The sequence below is a fragment of the Salvia hispanica genome, chromosome 1 (assembly GCF_029641045.1).
Source record: "Salvia hispanica isolate PSC_SH4W2 chromosome 1, Shi_PSC_v1, whole genome shotgun sequence".
Taxonomy (NCBI): Eukaryota; Viridiplantae; Streptophyta; class Magnoliopsida; order Lamiales; family Lamiaceae; genus Salvia; species Salvia hispanica.
Genome location: NC_142692.1, coordinates 68,807,654 through 68,824,750, shown reverse-complemented (window position 1 = coordinate 68,824,750; position 17,097 = coordinate 68,807,654). Strand labels below are relative to the sequence as shown.

Below are 17,097 nucleotides of genomic sequence, written 5' to 3'. Positions count from 1 at the left end.
AAAATATGAATCACACTTATATAATTAACTTTATAATAAAATATAAATGAGTGGAGTTAGAAGAATATATGGCATATTTATCAAATATAGTAGTAAAAGTTAAATGGAACGTCCTAATATAATAAAATGGAACATTTTGTGGTAGATGGAAGGATTAAAGGATAAAAATCTATCAATCGTTCTCCCAAATATTAAAAAAATAGTAGGCTATATTGCACTACATCTTGATTGACTTAATAAGCTTCTATTAATTTGAAGATTCCAAATTATGTCACATTAAATTTAGATATTGTTTGCACACATACATAAGTGATGTGAACAAAGGTTTGATGAGAATCAAGTTTCATCTCCATTTTCCGAAGAAGTGAATTAACAGCTATACTTTTCAGTTTCCACTATCATTCCTGCAGTACTTTCATCAAGCATGCTAGTATCCTCTTCGTCGTTGGATATCTTCAATCTCTGCAAAACACCAAAAACAAACATATCGACGAGTTCAAATACAAGAACACTATGCTCAAATCCCCTAGTTATGATGCACAACAAGGCTCAGCAACAGATTCTAATGATGCATGGACAGATTCTAACCTGAATTCAGAATGAGCAGTTTACGAGAATAACGATCGACTATTTGGGCTGCAGAACACAAGAAACAGCTTACCTTTTCAGCAATGCAAGTGTCTTCAGATTTTGCTGAAAACATTGCTCTGTAAAGCTTCGCGTCTTGCTTATTTTTCTCTGCTTGAAGTTGCTTAAGATTCTTCTGCATCAACTTCACCTCCCTGAGAATCAGCGACAGAACAAGACTGTTAAAAGGGGGGCTTTTGCATCATAAGGGACTAATATTATCAGAAATCAAAACTCGGTTATACATATATTATATATACCTATTCTGAGGATCTACTTCTAAGGCCTTCTTGATGTCTAGTTCAGCTGGAAGTAATTCTGCGACGCCCATGTAAGCCTGAGCTCTCCTGTACAGGGCTTTCACATTGCAAGATTCTTCATTCAGGATCTATAAACCCATCAAAAAATCAAGAGCACTAAATCATTATTTGGTATACGGCGGCCAAAAATAGGCATAAAGAGGAGAGAATCGTCGATACAACATTGAGGGAATTTCTTAATGTTTGAAGGTTGTTACAAGTGTTATAGCACAAAGTATTTCGTTAGTTCATAATAACTGTGCACCGAATTAAATGGCTCATAGATTTAATTTCAGTCTAATGGTTAACTTGTGTAAGACAAGTAGATGGTATCATTACCTTTGAGCATAGATCAATTGCTTCCCTGAAATTACTCAGTTTTAGACAACAAGCTGCACTATTTGACCAGCATGATATCATCAAGGGCTTAATTATTTTTTCATCACCATCTGTGTAAGGTACGTCTTGGTTGACATAATCAACCGCCTGATTGACAGAGAAGAATAAATAAAATAATTCGACAGCAATTTTATTTAGTATTGAGACAAATATAGCCTGACATACTTTTTCATATTTCTTTGCAGCTCGTTGGTATTTTCCAATTTTAAAGAGCTGATTGCCTTCTTCTTTCTTCCGGTTGGCTGCCTCAATCCTCTCCGGAGTACTCATTTCCCAAGGTGCTTTCTCCTTTTTACATGAAATTGATCATTATCAGACAACTTATTCAGAGACTGCTAAATAAGATCTCATAGGAAATGCAGCAGATTCCCTTTCAAAATTCCATTCACTACCGATTAGATTTTCATCTGAATTCCAAAACAAGGCTATATCATGTCTCATTTAAACAATGTTCCAAAAGGTTCCCTACCAAAGTTGTGGAAATTACCCTGATGAAATCCAGCATTTCAACTTCATACAGTATGGTTGATGATGGTTGAACCAAAGAAAATTCCATCTTTACTTCAGTGTTTCCAAACCCATACTCGGGTGATATTGTTATTAATGAAAGTTCATGTTTCTTCATTGTGCTTACTGCTCGGTCAAGTCCAGCAATCACTTGTTCTGCGGCCAATTAAAAGAAAGTCAAATACCATATCCCTATATTGATAACAAAAACTTACTTGAATGCATATGCCATTTATATGGCCTACAGTGATTCAACAGGAGTTTAGGCATAAGATTTTGCAATTCGGCTACTGTAACATATTAGAGCAATATAAGCAACTAATGCATTCTTGCTTGATACTTATGTACTCCCTCCGTCCCACAAAAGATGTCACACTTGTGGGACGGCACGGGATTTTAGGAGGTTTTGTTTTGTTAGTTAAGTCGAGGGAGAAAATACAATATTTAAATTAATGTGAGATAACTTTTTTCTAAAAATGGAAATGTGACATCTTTAGTGGGACAAACTAAAAAGGAAAGTGAGACATCTTTTATGGGACGGAGGGAGTATTATATTCTGTTTTAAGTTGGCCCATGAGTGGAAAACTCATAGAATAGTAAGCCAGGTCAGTGACTATACAGGAATTATTTGTGGCAAACCTACCTTCATCCGTGATGAACTGCAATGGCTGCTCATCACCAAAACCCTTTCTCTCAAACACAGTGCCATCCTCTAGCATAGCAGTATACCTAACTGCAAAGTTGGAGACATATATTACATGTCAAGAACTCAAGATGAAAAGGCTGTAGCAAGTTATTACTGAAATTCACTTGTCTCTCGTGTATGTAGAAATAACATCAGGATTTATATCAACTGAAAAAACCGAACAAATGGGGACTGCATGTGCTGCACCAACTTAACTATTTGCCATGTTGTGTTGCCCAAATGGGGACTGCTTGTTTGGGGCCTAAGACTAAATTGGCTTTCTTGTAATAGTCCAACGAGCTTGAGTAGAATACAGAAAATTGTAAGGCTTGCGGGATAGAAGGACACGAATGAGTACAGCATGAATTCAAAAGTGTCCCATAAAGGAAATTTTCAAAGTGGATGATAACTAAAAGAAATTCCAAAAACCATCGTCTCTTTCACAAAAATTACAATCAATATAGGAGTAACCACACTAGGGGAAGTACTATTACATATTTGTCAATCTGTAGGTTTAAACCTCACAAAACTAGTTGAAACTGAGACAATAAATTTAGAGAGAATGTTAGGATCTGAAATACTTACTAGTAACAGTAGCACCGTCATTAGCAGTGACTGTGCCTTCACCTTCCTTCAAGACCTTCTTTTTGACTTTCAAATCACCCGTAACATCTATCACCGGCTTCAATGAAAGCAACTTGACAAAGATGCTCAGGACAGAATCAGGCGGGATGACAGGAAGCTCATTGTTTGATTTGTGACCCTTCTGCCCAAAGGCATCTGAAGTAATTAGATTAATAGATTGATATTAAACATTAAATACAAATCCTTGATACATCAGGGTGATGAAGAAATATTTATCAATTACTACAAAATTTAAACTTAGAAATCAATTTTATCTCTATAAAGCAATAAAAGTAATCAAAACATAACTTGAAAACCCGTGTAATAGAAACATATGAGCTGCAAAGAAATATATCAAGAGTCCTATAAAAATGACAAGATCGGGTCCAATTCTTCCCACAAATACAGACAGATATCTTAGTTTTCAGTGCACTACTTTCCATTTCTTCTCTTAAAGTCTTCTCCAGAAGGCTCGAAAGCTAGCCAAGGATTGATATAAGTCATGATCTTTCAGTTCCATAGTTTACCCAGGTTTTCATATATTCACTATATATTGGAGTACAAAATGCTGCTCTAGAAGCTCAGGCAACAAGATCAGGGAACAGGGAACTTCAGAAACTGGATCTACGCTTATAAATAGAAAGATAAGTTTGAGAACCTACACTGTGGCTGAACAATCAAACTGACCCTTTCTCCCCTCTTCATAGTCTTAAGAGCTTTGGTCAATGCAGGACAGAAGTGGCCTAAAAGAAGAAGATTCTTGTTAACTTATATGAAATGTGGAGTAAAACTTCTGCAAAAAACAAATGCAAATTAATGAACACGGCATACCATCTTCAACATAAAATTCAATGCCCTCTTCGGGTGTTTCTGCAACAATGGTACCATCACCCAGCATAGCCTTGTAACTAACTAGAACATAGTAAATGCCATTAGAAGCAAAACTAAGTTCATGGGAACATTACAAACATTATAGTCAAAACTGAAACTCAAGTTAAACAAAGAATGTCAAATAAAAATACCACAAACTTCATCCAAGTCACCAGGAGGCCCAATCTGTTCCCCAGTCTCCAGGATTTTCTTGATAATTCCACCATCCTTGCAGATGTCCACTACAGTAATCCATGATAAAAGATCTACTTCAAATTGAACAACAGAATTAGAAGGTACACCAGCTGTTCCTGATACTCCATATGCTAGTTCTGGCTGCAGCATGAAAGATGCAATTTCCCCTTTCTTCATTGTAATAATTCCATGGTCCAATCCACCAACTATGTTCCCTATACGACCAACAGAAAATCCATAAATTTCTACACAACCAAAAGAGAGAAATCTTGAACATTATAAGGCAAAGACTCCCGTGACGACGTCCACATGGTGTGACAACTGACCATGTCCAAGCTTGAAAGTGACAGGCTCATTCGTTGTCCTTGTTGAGGCAAAAATGCTCCCATCCTCACATAAAGTCCCCACATAGTGAACTATACTTCAAAACACAACACAAAAGGCGGTTAATTTCAAATTGTGAAGAGTAAATTAAACAAAAAACAAGCAAGCCGCTGCTTCCGAACATAAAACTCAACTAAAAGCTCAAAGTGAGAATTATTAACAAACAGGAAAGATCTTCCTTTTCCACTAGATCTAAGCCTTGTGTATCCGAGATACAAACCCTCACTAATGGAGCTGGCCTAAACCTTCATAATGAATTACCTTGCCCAAACATACATCCTTAGACCATGGAAAAGTTATACTACTACATGAAAATAGAATAAGACAGCTCAAGCAATAATGCAGCTTCAGACACACCATTCACCACCGGAATTGAAGGAAAATGCACGATTGCACACAGTTAATTTGCTATTAACGCAAGCATTCGTGCAGAAAATGCATAATTTTTCCGTATGATAAAGGTAAATGATCAAACTAATAAACCATCAGAAAATCAAAAACAAAAGCTATACAGATGAATGCCGCAGCATACAAACACAGATCTCTTACTTGTAACTTCATCGCCGAATTGAGGTGTCTCCCAACCTACTCCACTCTTCACGAGCCTCTTCCTGATCCCTTTCGAGCCAATTTCCCTCTCTTCCCCCACTTTCAGCGGCGGCGCCGATTCGACCTCTTCACCCGGCTCTTCTTCGTCATCGTCTTCTTCTACGAAATCCTTGATGTTCACTTTCGAGAATTGCACCATGCTTGCTGTCTCGGAATTGAGATTTTGAAATTAGGTTTTTGGAATTTCCCCCTTTTTGGCGATCAGAAGCAGTTTATCGTCACTGCAGTTCATCTCTTTTTCTAGAAAGATGTAAAATTTTCTTTAAACTGCAAAATGAAAAAACAGAGCAAATTTTTGGAATAAAAATAGTGTAATTTGGTCGTCTATCTCGCAACTTTAAAAATTAGTTCGGAAATTCTTGAAATTTGGATTTGCTCGCATTTGTACACCGACCGTGCTCCCACATCCAGCTAACTGAAAAACAACGAACATTCTTTTTCAAGGTTCGGGTTTAAATTTATACTACATGGCTTTTGCTTTTGATTAACTCAAGAAAATTGACTATGATTTTCCATGTGTCTTTAATAGAGGTACGACAGTATCCACGCTGCTAAGAGCTGATCTTGGCGGTGCCAACCACAAATACCGGATTTGCATTCTTTTATATCGAGTTTTCCACGACTATCATTTGAGAAGGGGCGATTAGTTCGCGGATTAGGTATGGTTCGAGACCATACCCTCCTAACAATGGCCAAGATTTGTAAGTGTCATAGAGTCACAAACATATATAAGTTGTTCTCATAAGTCATAAACCACTTGAGTAATAATTTGTCATTTTTTATAACATGCACACCAAACACCTTCTGCATTTGGTTTAAAAAGTGCATACACCCAAAGTGTTTTTTTCCAAAATTATAATGTAAAATGAGTTTCTATTATGAGAATCATTATTGTATATCCTTCCTAAAGTAGAAAAAACATAGTAGAATGGAACCTTAAAATTAAAAAAATCTAATACTTTCAAAATTGACTTTTATTTACTAAATATACTTAGATGAAATTGAAATTTCAAATAGAGGTAGAAGAACCATAGAAGAATTGATAAACAAAAATGATTACGTGCTATTCTTAATTTTATTTTTCTAATTTTATGTAGTTTATTTATCGTTCTTTACTTCTTTTCTCCATCTCTATTAATTTTGTTATTTTTTTCAGTCATTCTTCTTGGATGATTCGTGGATGCTTTATATTCAATGATCGATGAATTTTACATATTAAAGTCATAATTTACATGAACATCAAAATGTTTTATTAAGAGTAAAGATTAATCTACATAAATACGAAAATCTAATTACACCAAATCATTAAAAAATCACAAAAAAATTAAAAATCTCAAAGAAAAAATACCAACCACATCAAATGGAGGTAGAAATATCTCAGCCAAATGCAATCTCGAATAACCGAACAATCCCAAATTCTATCATTATTAACAACAATTCAATTTGGAGCATGTCTAATACTCCTATTGATAAACATAAATCTAAAATTTTTGCAATCTAATTTCCAAAATAAATAAAAACATCAAAACAACGTCGTTCTGACCACCACGGCATCACTTTTGCTCCTTGGATATTTCAATCCACTCTTCCTATCAACAATTCTATTACTACTATTATCAAAATTATTAAAATTACCAATTTTAACATCTTCCCCAAAGAATCCACTTGGCCTCTCCTCATCAATCCTCCCCATTGCCACGCTGGCGCTCCGCGGTGGCAAGGCCCGGCCCGGCCCGGGCCTCGCCTTCCGCTCCTCCTGATTGATGTAGGCGTCGAGCCCGGCGGTCCGGGCCGAGGCGGCCCGGACCAGCTCGCGGAAGTCCGCGTCGTCGTCGCGGGAGGCCGACGACGACGACGTGCTGAAGCTCCGGGGCAGGGCGGGCCCGCCCTGCCCGGAGCTCTGCAGCCCGATCGCATTCGAATTCGCGCAGTCGAGCATGTTTCGGACGTAGAAGTCGCGGGCCTTGCACAGGGCCCGGTATGGAGTGGTGATTATGCGGACAAATCGGTTTTGTTGTTTCGATTTTTTATTCATCTCTCTATGAAGGAGGAAAGAAGGAAATTGAATTGTGTATAAATGGGATGGATGTAGGTGGAAGGTTTTGGAAGATATATTCATAATTAATAAATAAGAAGCCTCTTTTTTCTAAGTTTTGGTTTGAAAATTATGGCATGGACTAATTTTCTATGGATGGATAAACTTGAATGGCAACTGACTGGATTATTAAATGCAAATCTTTTATATTTGTTAAACTACTATCAATAAATTATTTAAATGAAACTCAAATTTAGTAGTTTTTGTTGATTTGGTGATTTGTAATCACTTTGGAGTCCAATCTTGCTTCCATTTGTATATATTAATATAGGGCAGTGATAAAATGTAAACTTATATATTGTACAAACTTAAAACTCTTCAACAAAGCTTCAACACGGTTTCAATACAATATTAATACAGTGTAAAATTTCAAAATTTTAATGTCAACAAAGTATCAACACAATCAATCATTGACTACCGTTGAAATTTTGTTGACATTTTCATGCTTTTTTGTGATCTGTTGATATTTTTCAATAATCCAGATCATAGTTTTGAGTTTGTACAATATTTAGAGTTTTCATTTAATCATATCCCTATTAATATAAATAAATAAAAGAGCTTTCATACAAGATTTCTTGCCAATGTTTTATTTAGTTTGAGATGAGCAAAAAATGACATTTACACTCAATTATTAAAAATATTATTTCTAATATTCAAGCTATTTTATGAACGCTAGATAATTAATATTTTTTCCATCCATATTTAGCAAATAGTATATTGATTAAGAGATACTACTATTCATTGAAAGTTGAGATATTATTCAAATAGTATTATTGATAAGTACGGAGTATGAAATATTTACGTGTAATTTGGAGTATTAGACTATTCCTAAATAGTGGTACACATATAATAATGACGAGAATTCAATTTTGTTGCGCCACGCAAGCAAAATCATGACACGAGCAATTGATAATAGTAGTATAAAAACGATGAAGAATAGAAATAATAATAAAAAAATATAATGCATAGATAAAAGTAATGATGATATCTAAAATCACTATAGAAGAAAAATAACAACCGAACTAAAAAAAATCAGACCCAAATAGAAAACAATATGCTATTATTTGTCATAAATTCTACTCTATTTTTCCATCAAAGAAATAAAGGAAAATTATGAGAGCTAGAGACGAAAATATTTCAATAGGCCGCCGACTAATTAAGAAATAGGGGGGGTCAAGCCCACGGATTGGATTAAATAAGTGTGCCAAAATTGAATGATAAAAAGTAACATTAATAGGAATTGAATTCTATGATTAGTGTCAATTCTTTGACTTGATGTGTGGGTGTGGTTTTCTACTTTTCATCTCATGGAACTTAAAAAGATTGAATTTGTCTCCATTTGCTTAAATCTTAGCATGATTTAATTTTTTTATCTAACCTTTTTAAAAAAGGTTTTTAATCTAATTAATATTACAAGTTTTTAATATTAGAAACCGACGAAATGGAAGTTGTAATTGTAGGAGGGTATAAGTTGCATTTAATTTGAATTATACAAGTTTGAAAAACAAGGTGAGTTGATGTGATGTTGAATTAATTGATTTATTAAGCTTTACGTACGTGTGACTTTGTCTACTTCTAATCGATAATGTAATTAAATACATTTAAGAAGATTAGGTGCAAAAGTATAGGAAGTTTGAAGAGAGTATAATATATATATTGTAAGATACACGTTACTTTATTATATGTTTTAATGAACAAGACGAAATTTTAGTTAGTCAAATATGAAAAACAACAGAAGTTATAAGGATATTTTTTTTAACTTAATTAAATTGAATTCCGCAGGTAAATTATTGAACTTTGACCAAATTTTAATTTTACGAAAAAATTTATGTATGTTTCAATATCATTTGATTTTATTTCCAACTAGTCAGCCTAAATCAATGCTGATATGGCAGATAAAAAAGATGAAGTAGTCACATAAGAACAATCTTATATTCACAATTCTATAGTTAATTATGAATAAGTGCATATAAAATATATACAGACATTAGACTACACAAATTAAATTAGATAGAGAATTCGTTTTCAAAATTTTGAATACGAATCAGTTGCAACTTTCACTCTGATGTTAGAATATAACTAGTTTAAGTTATAATTATATTTTGCAAGATTCTCTATTACGTAGAATCCTTTTTTTGGTTTAAAATAGTACTCCATGTTAAAGTCTTTGATTTCTTTATTACTAAGTCTTTATTTACTTTAATTGGACCCTAATTGTTCATTTAATCCACTGGGCTTTGGAAATCATTTTAAACTTAGACTAATCTCCAACTATTTACACGAAACTCAAACCCATTTTTTAGTTTACGTCACACTAAAAAGTACTGGTTTTATTCCAACCATTTCACCAAATTCAAAATTTACACCATTTTTGAATTTTTGTCTCACAAAATTTTTGCAGTAACACCATATTTGGTGTTGTTTGAAAAAAATGCTAAAAATGAGTTTGAGTTTGGTGTATGGTTGGGGAAAATTTCTACACCAAAACTCATTTTTGGAGTATGGTTGGAGATGGTCTTAAAATGTTTGACGAATCATGAGCCAAACTAAAAAATAATGTCAAATATTGATGACGAAGACAACAAGATTTCCCCAATTTAGTTGATAAGAAGTTTCTCTTTTACCTGGATGTTCGAATCATTACAGATATTAATGAAGAATTACTCTAAAGATTCCAAACAACAAAATCATCCCATAGAACAAAAAAAAATTAACAAACCAAGCACTAGTAACACTATATTCTACTTTCTCTGTCCTTAAAAATAGAACAATTCTATTAAAAAACTTTTTTCTATCTAGTAAAGTGGGTCTCATTCTCTATTTACAATATTCCAATAACTTTTTTCTATTTTCTCTCTTACTCTGCTATTGTGCATCAAAACTTATGTCGATTTAAATATTGTCTACTTTTTAAGTAACTGAGAGAGAATTTGATTGTAATAATTAAATACCTTTCCCCAATGATTAAGATATATAGAGATATTTCAAAATCCTTTGAAACATAAATAAATATTCTAGAAGTTAGATTTTTCTCAATCAATTCAAGCACTTGCTTCTACTAAGGAAAAGTTTAGGCAGATAAAGCCAATTTGATGGCTGCCGCAGCTACTAATACCAAAACGTGATATTCTTGTGAATTCAAAACAAGTTAGGTTATGTGGGCCCGCATCTGAGTTAACTCAAGATTGTCGAAAATATCGTGACCATAAAAAATAAACTAGTTTTATCATTTTGGAACGTTTATTAAACTTAGGCCAATTTTTATATATAGGAAGTTTAAATTAATTAAATACTAGTAGTACTGAATATACTATAAAATTTATGTTTTGTGTTTTTGGTGAAGTGTTTTATGTAATTGTAGTATCTTTAAATTATTTTAAATATTAGTATCATAATATTTTTAATGTGTCGTGGGATTAGTATGTAATTTAGATAAAATATATAGGTATAGTAAAAAAATTACAAAAAGCAAGTGAATAGGAAATACTCATTGAAATTTGAATTTAGCATAAATAATTAAGTTTAAATCACTATATAATGTGACAATTATACTAAAATAGGTTTGCGTTTAATACTCTCTATGTCCAATAAAAATATGGGCATATGATATGATACGAGAATTAAGTCAAAATTGGTAACGTAAGATAAAAGAGGAGAATGGTAGTTAAGGTAATGTTAGTGAATAGTTGGACCCTCGTTAATATTAGTGTTTTAATAGTGGTATAAGTTGCAAATAAGTTGATGTATACGGATAATAAATTGCGATAACTTTCCATGAATAAAAATACTCATTTTTATGAAACGGACGAAAATAAAAAAGTACGCAAATTTTTATGGGACGAGACCATCACCGGGGAAAGGGTGAATCTGACGTTCGTGGGCTCTTGGAGCAGCGTAATCAAGTTGAGCTGCCAAATTCATTTTAATGAAACAGTCTTCATTTGACACTCCTTCACAGCTTATTTCTTTAGTCCCCAAATTCTCAACCTCTCCATCCTATTTGAAGAGCAAAAACAACACACACACAAATCATAATTAATAACAGTCACGATACACTAATTTGAAAAAACAATGTAATTGGAATGAATAATAATCACTATTTCAATTAAATAAGTATTGAGCCAAAAATCAGAAGTAACATAATAGTATTTCAATTAGATAAATATTGAGCCAAAAAATCAGGAATAGTAACAAAAACAAATATTTTCCGTAAAAGTCAAAGTTGAAGGAGATCTTCCAAAAAACAAATTACAAAATACACTAATGGTCAAATACCCATAAATAGCAAAAAAAAAAAAATTAACCTTGCAAAAGTAAATAACTAAACCAAATTAACATCAAATCTAAAACTCACAGTAGCAATGGTAGATGGATTAGGGCGAGAGGCACACGTCAATGAAAATAGAAGAGTGCAAATGACAAAAAAGTTGATTTTGAACTCCATTTTTTGGGTATTGAGAAGTGATGAATAAACCAGTTTTCATTGGCTTAATTTATAGCCCGCCAGATTCGTATGGTAAATATCATAAATCAAGCGAATTACAACTATTATATTGTTACAATTGAATAAATCATATTCAGGTAAATTGAGTGGATAAAATTGTTCCAACGTTTAGGGTTAATTATGGGTTTTTATTTCAGTAATGTGTAATCTTAAGATTATAATTATGTAATTTTAAAATTCAATGATTATTGTAATTAAGTTTAATTTTATACTAAATTTGATTATAATATGTATAATAAAATACTATTTTGAACCCATGATTTTATATACATTCAATTATAATTATATATTTTTTTTTCTATTATCATGTCATGAATGTGGATAGGATTTATGATCAATAATTTCGTTTACTAGCAATCACAACAGCATAAAATTGATAAGAACGGCGGTATAAACCCAAGATACTCATAATGCAAGAAAAATAAACCTCTCGTATAATACTTTTACTATGAAATGACACAATCATTAGGTTATGAAGAGAGAGATTTCCCTAACTTTTAGGGCTAATGATTATGGCCTGGATCAAAGCCTTCATCTTCAAACACTCTTCATTTGACACTCCTTCGCAACTTATTTTTTCAATCACCAAATTCTCTTGATATTCGGTATTCACCTTTAGCTATACCATATATACTAGGTATATATACGTAAGGTTTGTTTAGTGCTAATAAAAAATGCATCACCACAGGAAATATGATCACCTGGTTGGAGGAGTGTCTGTGTTTGCCTCTTGTCTTACTCCTTACTTAATCTATAAATTTAATTGATTATTAAATTAAGAAATTAGAATAGATTTGTGTAATAAAATGAAATACTGAATATACTATGAAATTTATGTTTTATGTGTATGGTGTAGTATTCCCTCCGTCCCCGATTAAGAGTCATACTCTTCATTAGTGGAATGTGGGACTTATTTTTTATATTAGTTTTATAATAAAATGTGAGTGAATTGAGTTAGTGGAATGTGGGACCTACTTACTATTTATGGTAAAAATGAAGTGTGACTCTTAATTGGGGACGGACCGAAATGGAAAAGTGTGACTCTTAATCGGGGACGGAGGGAGTATGTTTTATGTAATTGTGGTATCTTTAAATTTATTTTTAAATATTGTCATAATATTTTTAATGTGCTTTGAGACTAGTATGTAATTTAGATAAAATATATATAGGTATAGTTAAAAAATTACAAAAAGCAAGTGAATAGGAAATACTTATTGGAATTTGAATTTAGTATAAATAATTAAGTTAAATTTACTGTATAATTGTGACATTTATACTAAAATAGGTTTGCATTTAATACTCTCTCTGCCCCATAAAAATGGGCATACTATGTTAGTGAATAATGAGACCTCTATTATTGTTAGTGTTTTAATGATGGTATAAGTTGTAAATAAGTTGATGTATAATGATAATAAAATGAGATAACTTTATATGAATAAAAATGCTCATATTTTTATGAAACGGACGAAAAATTAAAAGTACACAAATTTTTATGGGACGATGCCATCACCGGGAGGGTGAATCTGACGTCGGTGGGCTCTTGGTTCAGTGTAATCAAGTTGAGCTGTCATATTCATTTTTACGAAACAATCTTCATTTGACACTCCTTCACAGCTTATTTCTTTAGTCCCCAAATTCTCAACCTCTCCATCCTATTTAAAGAGCAAACACAACACACACACATACAAATCTTAATTAATAAGAGCACTCCCAATGGAGGTGGCGAATTCTCGGCGATAAATCGCCGATTATCGCCGAATTATCGCCGGCCATTGTGGCGAAGTCGGCGATAATTCGGCGATAATGTTACCGTTGCTTCGCCGAGTGGCGATTTATCGCCGGATTATCGCCGAGCGATCGCCGGCCACTGTGGGCGACGCTCGGCGATAATCGGCGATTTTTAAAATTTTTTTTTTTTTTTTTGGCCGAACGGCTATTTTATCCCACCCCTATAAATATTTCATCCTCTTCCTCCATTCATCACCCACAAACTTCATTCACACAAATTTTCAATCTTTTTTCTCTCCATCTTTATTAAATGAGTTCTGATTCATCGTCTCGTGCTCAGTCCGACGAGGAAATATCACATTCTTCTTCCGAAGAAGAGGTACCTCCCGCTCCCACCGGATGGGATGTAGCGGGTTTCGCCAACAACCCAATCAACAACTATATCTCCCGCTGCATACAAAGCGAGATCGCTCGAATGCAGCAGCCACCCCCCCAACGGCCAATCCGCCGGCGGCGCCGATACATCCCTCGCAACCACACTGGTGCGCACGATCGGCTGTTCGCCGATTATTTCGCGGAGGAACCACGTTATCCGGCAGATGTATTTCGTCGCCGGTTCAGAATGCGCCGCTCCCTCTTCCTGCGCATTGTTAATGCGTTGTCCGCGCGTTACCCCGAGTTCCGGCTCCAGCGAGACGCAGCAGGGAAGCCCGGACTATCGCCCCTACAGAAATGCACTGTTGCCATCCGGCAGTTGGCATATGGAGGGTCCGCCGACATGTTCGATGAGTATCTGCAATGCGGCGAGACGACTGGCAACGAGTGCCTGAAGAATTTCTGTCAGGGCGTGCGAGAGATATTTGGGGAGCACTACCTTCGCTCGCCGGACGCAGCTGACTGCCAGTTCCTACTGGATTGGCACTGGAGGACCCACGGCTTTCCGGGGATGCTCGGCAGCATCGACTGTATGCACTGGCAGTGGAAGAACTGCCCAACCGCGTGGCGAGGCCAGTTTACTACCGGCTACAAAGGTACGCATCCCACCATCATTCTTGAAGCCGTTGCCGACCAACGGCTTTGGATTTGGCATGCTTATTTTGGTATAGCCGGGTCGAACAACGACCTAAATGTTCTCAATTCCTCGCCCCTTTTCAACGAGCGGATCAACGGATTAGGCCCCTCCATCGAATTCACGGCCAATGGCAATGTGCATAACATGGGGTACTACCTGGCTGACGGCATCTATCCGCAATGGCCCGTGTTTCTGAAGACGATCAGATGCCCACTCGGAGATAGAAGAAGGTATTTTGCCCGAGCGCAAGAGTCTGCGCGCAAGGATGTGGAGAGGGCATTTGGGGTGCTCCAATCGCGATTTGCACTGGTAAAGGGTCCGACGCGCTTTTTCTACCAGGGGGATATTGCCGATATCATGTATGCGTGCATCATCATGCATAACATGATCATCGAAGATGAACACGAAGGCGTCCTCGACGTCACCAACGACCCAAGTGTTGCATCATCGAGTCACGGTGTCTCAACCGAGTCCGCCCGCCAGGGTGTACCGCACAACGAACATGAACGGTTCCAGGCGTTCATGGACATACACCAGAAGGAGGCCCATCAAGCACTACAACACGATATCATCGAAGAATTGTGGGCAAATAGAAACCGCGCCCACCGCCCTTGAATTTTTTTTTCTTTGAATTTTTTTTTTGATTTTTTATTTCCATTCGTGTACTTTTTTTTTTTTTAATTTTCTTCGTTGTAATGTGTACCCGTGTTTAATACAACGAACTTTATTACTATTTATTTGATTTATCTTTATAAATTAAATAAGCTAGCTTTATTATATATAAAAATAAAACAATTAAATTAGTGATGATGTAAAAATGAAATGTTGAGTTAGGGAGAAATAAGGGAGAAATAAGGGAGAAACCATTGTAGGGGTTGGCTAAAAACTGGGGATAAAATGTGATGCTGATGTGGCGCTGATGTGGCAGGAGTTAGGGAGAAATAAGGGAGAAATAAGGGAACTCCATTGGGAGTGCTCTAACAGTATTGAGGATACACTAATTTGAAATTCAAAGTAATTGGAATGAATAATAGTCACTATTTCAATTAAATAAATATTGAGCCAAATATCAAGAGTAACATATCAATTAAATAAATATTGAGCCAAAAAATCAGGACTAACATAATAATAGTAACAAAAACAAATATTTTATCCTTTGACTACGCACAACAAAAGCAACTATTGGAGTGATCTCACAACAAGTCAAAGTTGAATGAGATCTTCCAAAAAACAAATTAATTACAAAATACACTAATGGTCAAAATACCCATAAATAGCAAGCAAAAAAAAAAAAAAAAAAAAAAAAAAAAACCTTGCAAAAGTAAATAATATGGCACATTTTAACATTCTTTTATAAAATTTATCGAATCTAAAACTCACAGTATCAATGGTAGATGGATTAGGGCGAGAGGCACACGTCAATGAAAATAGAAGAGTGCAAATGACAAAAAAGTTGATGATTTTGAACTCCATTTTTTGGGTATTACTATGAGAAGTGATGAATAAACCAATTTTCAATGGCTTAATTTATAGAAAATGGGAAAGGGGGTTTGAAATAGCCGATCAGATTCGTATGGTAAATATCATCAATCAAGCTAATTACAGCTATTACTATTGTTACAATTGAATAAATCATATTCAGGTAAATTGAGTGGATAAATATCATAAATTGGTCTAACGTTTAGGGTCAATTATGAGTTTTTATTTCAGTAATGTGTAATTTTAAGATTATAATTATGTAGTTTTAAAATTTAATGAATATTGTAATTAAATTTAATTTTATACTAAATTTGATTATAATATGTATAATAAAAGTTATTAGTTTAAATTAATTATAATATATAATAAATAAAACAAATAAATAAATTAAAAATTGAATGCTCTTATACTATATTTTTTGAGACCATGATTTTTATATACGTACAATTATAAAAAAAATTAATTTTTCTATTATATCATGAATGTGGATAGGATTTATGATTAATAATTCCATTTACTAGCAAGCACAAAATAGTCATAAAATTGAAAAGAACGGCGGTATAAACCCAAGATACTCATAATGCAAGAAAAATAAACCTCTCATATAATCCTTTTACTATGAAATGACATTAAACATGAGAAATCAAAACAATCATTAGGTAATGATTATGGCCTTTTGGGGGGGTGATTATGGCCTGGATCATCTTTTGGGGGGGTGTAATCAAGATCGATAGCCAAAGCCCTCATCTTCAGACATTCTTCATTTGACACTCCTTCACAACTTATTTCTTCAATCCCCAAATTCTTGATTTCTCCAACCTATTAAAACACAAACATACACAACACACACATATTTATTGAGGATAACAATATTATCAGTACATTCAGACAAATTTCCAACCATTCACATCAAACTCAAATCTATTTTTGAGTTTATGTTATACCAGAAAGTAATTTTACTCATACTTTTTACACCAAATTTAAAATATACATCACTTTTCAGTATATATCTTACACATT

The 17,097-nt window shown here is 34.3% G+C and overlaps 2 protein-coding genes across 3 annotated transcripts; both read right to left on the bottom strand.

The window, feature by feature from the left end:
• Window positions 1–228: 228 nt before the first annotated feature.
• Window positions 229–5,586, bottom strand: LOC125185107 (peptidyl-prolyl cis-trans isomerase FKBP62-like). Of its 2 annotated transcripts, none has more exons than XM_048081590.2 (13): window positions 5,140–5,586; window positions 4,533–4,622; window positions 4,164–4,421; window positions 3,973–4,053; window positions 3,804–3,884; window positions 3,103–3,297; window positions 2,476–2,565; window positions 1,813–1,988; window positions 1,491–1,613; window positions 1,266–1,412; window positions 888–1,015; window positions 662–782; window positions 229–462 (listed from the first exon to the last, which is right to left on the bottom strand). In XM_048081590.2, exons 1-13 carry the CDS (start codon window positions 5,336–5,338, stop codon window positions 370–372), a joined length of 1,782 nt encoding a protein of 593 aa, XP_047937547.1. In that variant the 5' UTR covers window positions 5,339–5,586; the 3' UTR covers window positions 229–369. The 2 variants fall into 2 exon arrangements, with proteins under 2 accessions (XP_047937547.1, XP_047937548.1); XM_048081591.2 differs by having other exon boundaries at window positions 4,533–4,627; window positions 5,140–5,279.
• Window positions 5,587–6,597: 1,011 nt separating this feature from the next.
• LOC125223913 (uncharacterized) lies at window positions 6,598–7,344 on the bottom strand. Its single transcript, XM_048127219.2, has one exon. It carries the CDS (start codon window positions 7,316–7,318, stop codon window positions 6,722–6,724), a length of 597 nt encoding a protein of 198 aa, XP_047983176.1. The 5' UTR covers window positions 7,319–7,344; the 3' UTR covers window positions 6,598–6,721.
• Window positions 7,345–17,097: the final 9,753 nt, after the last annotated feature.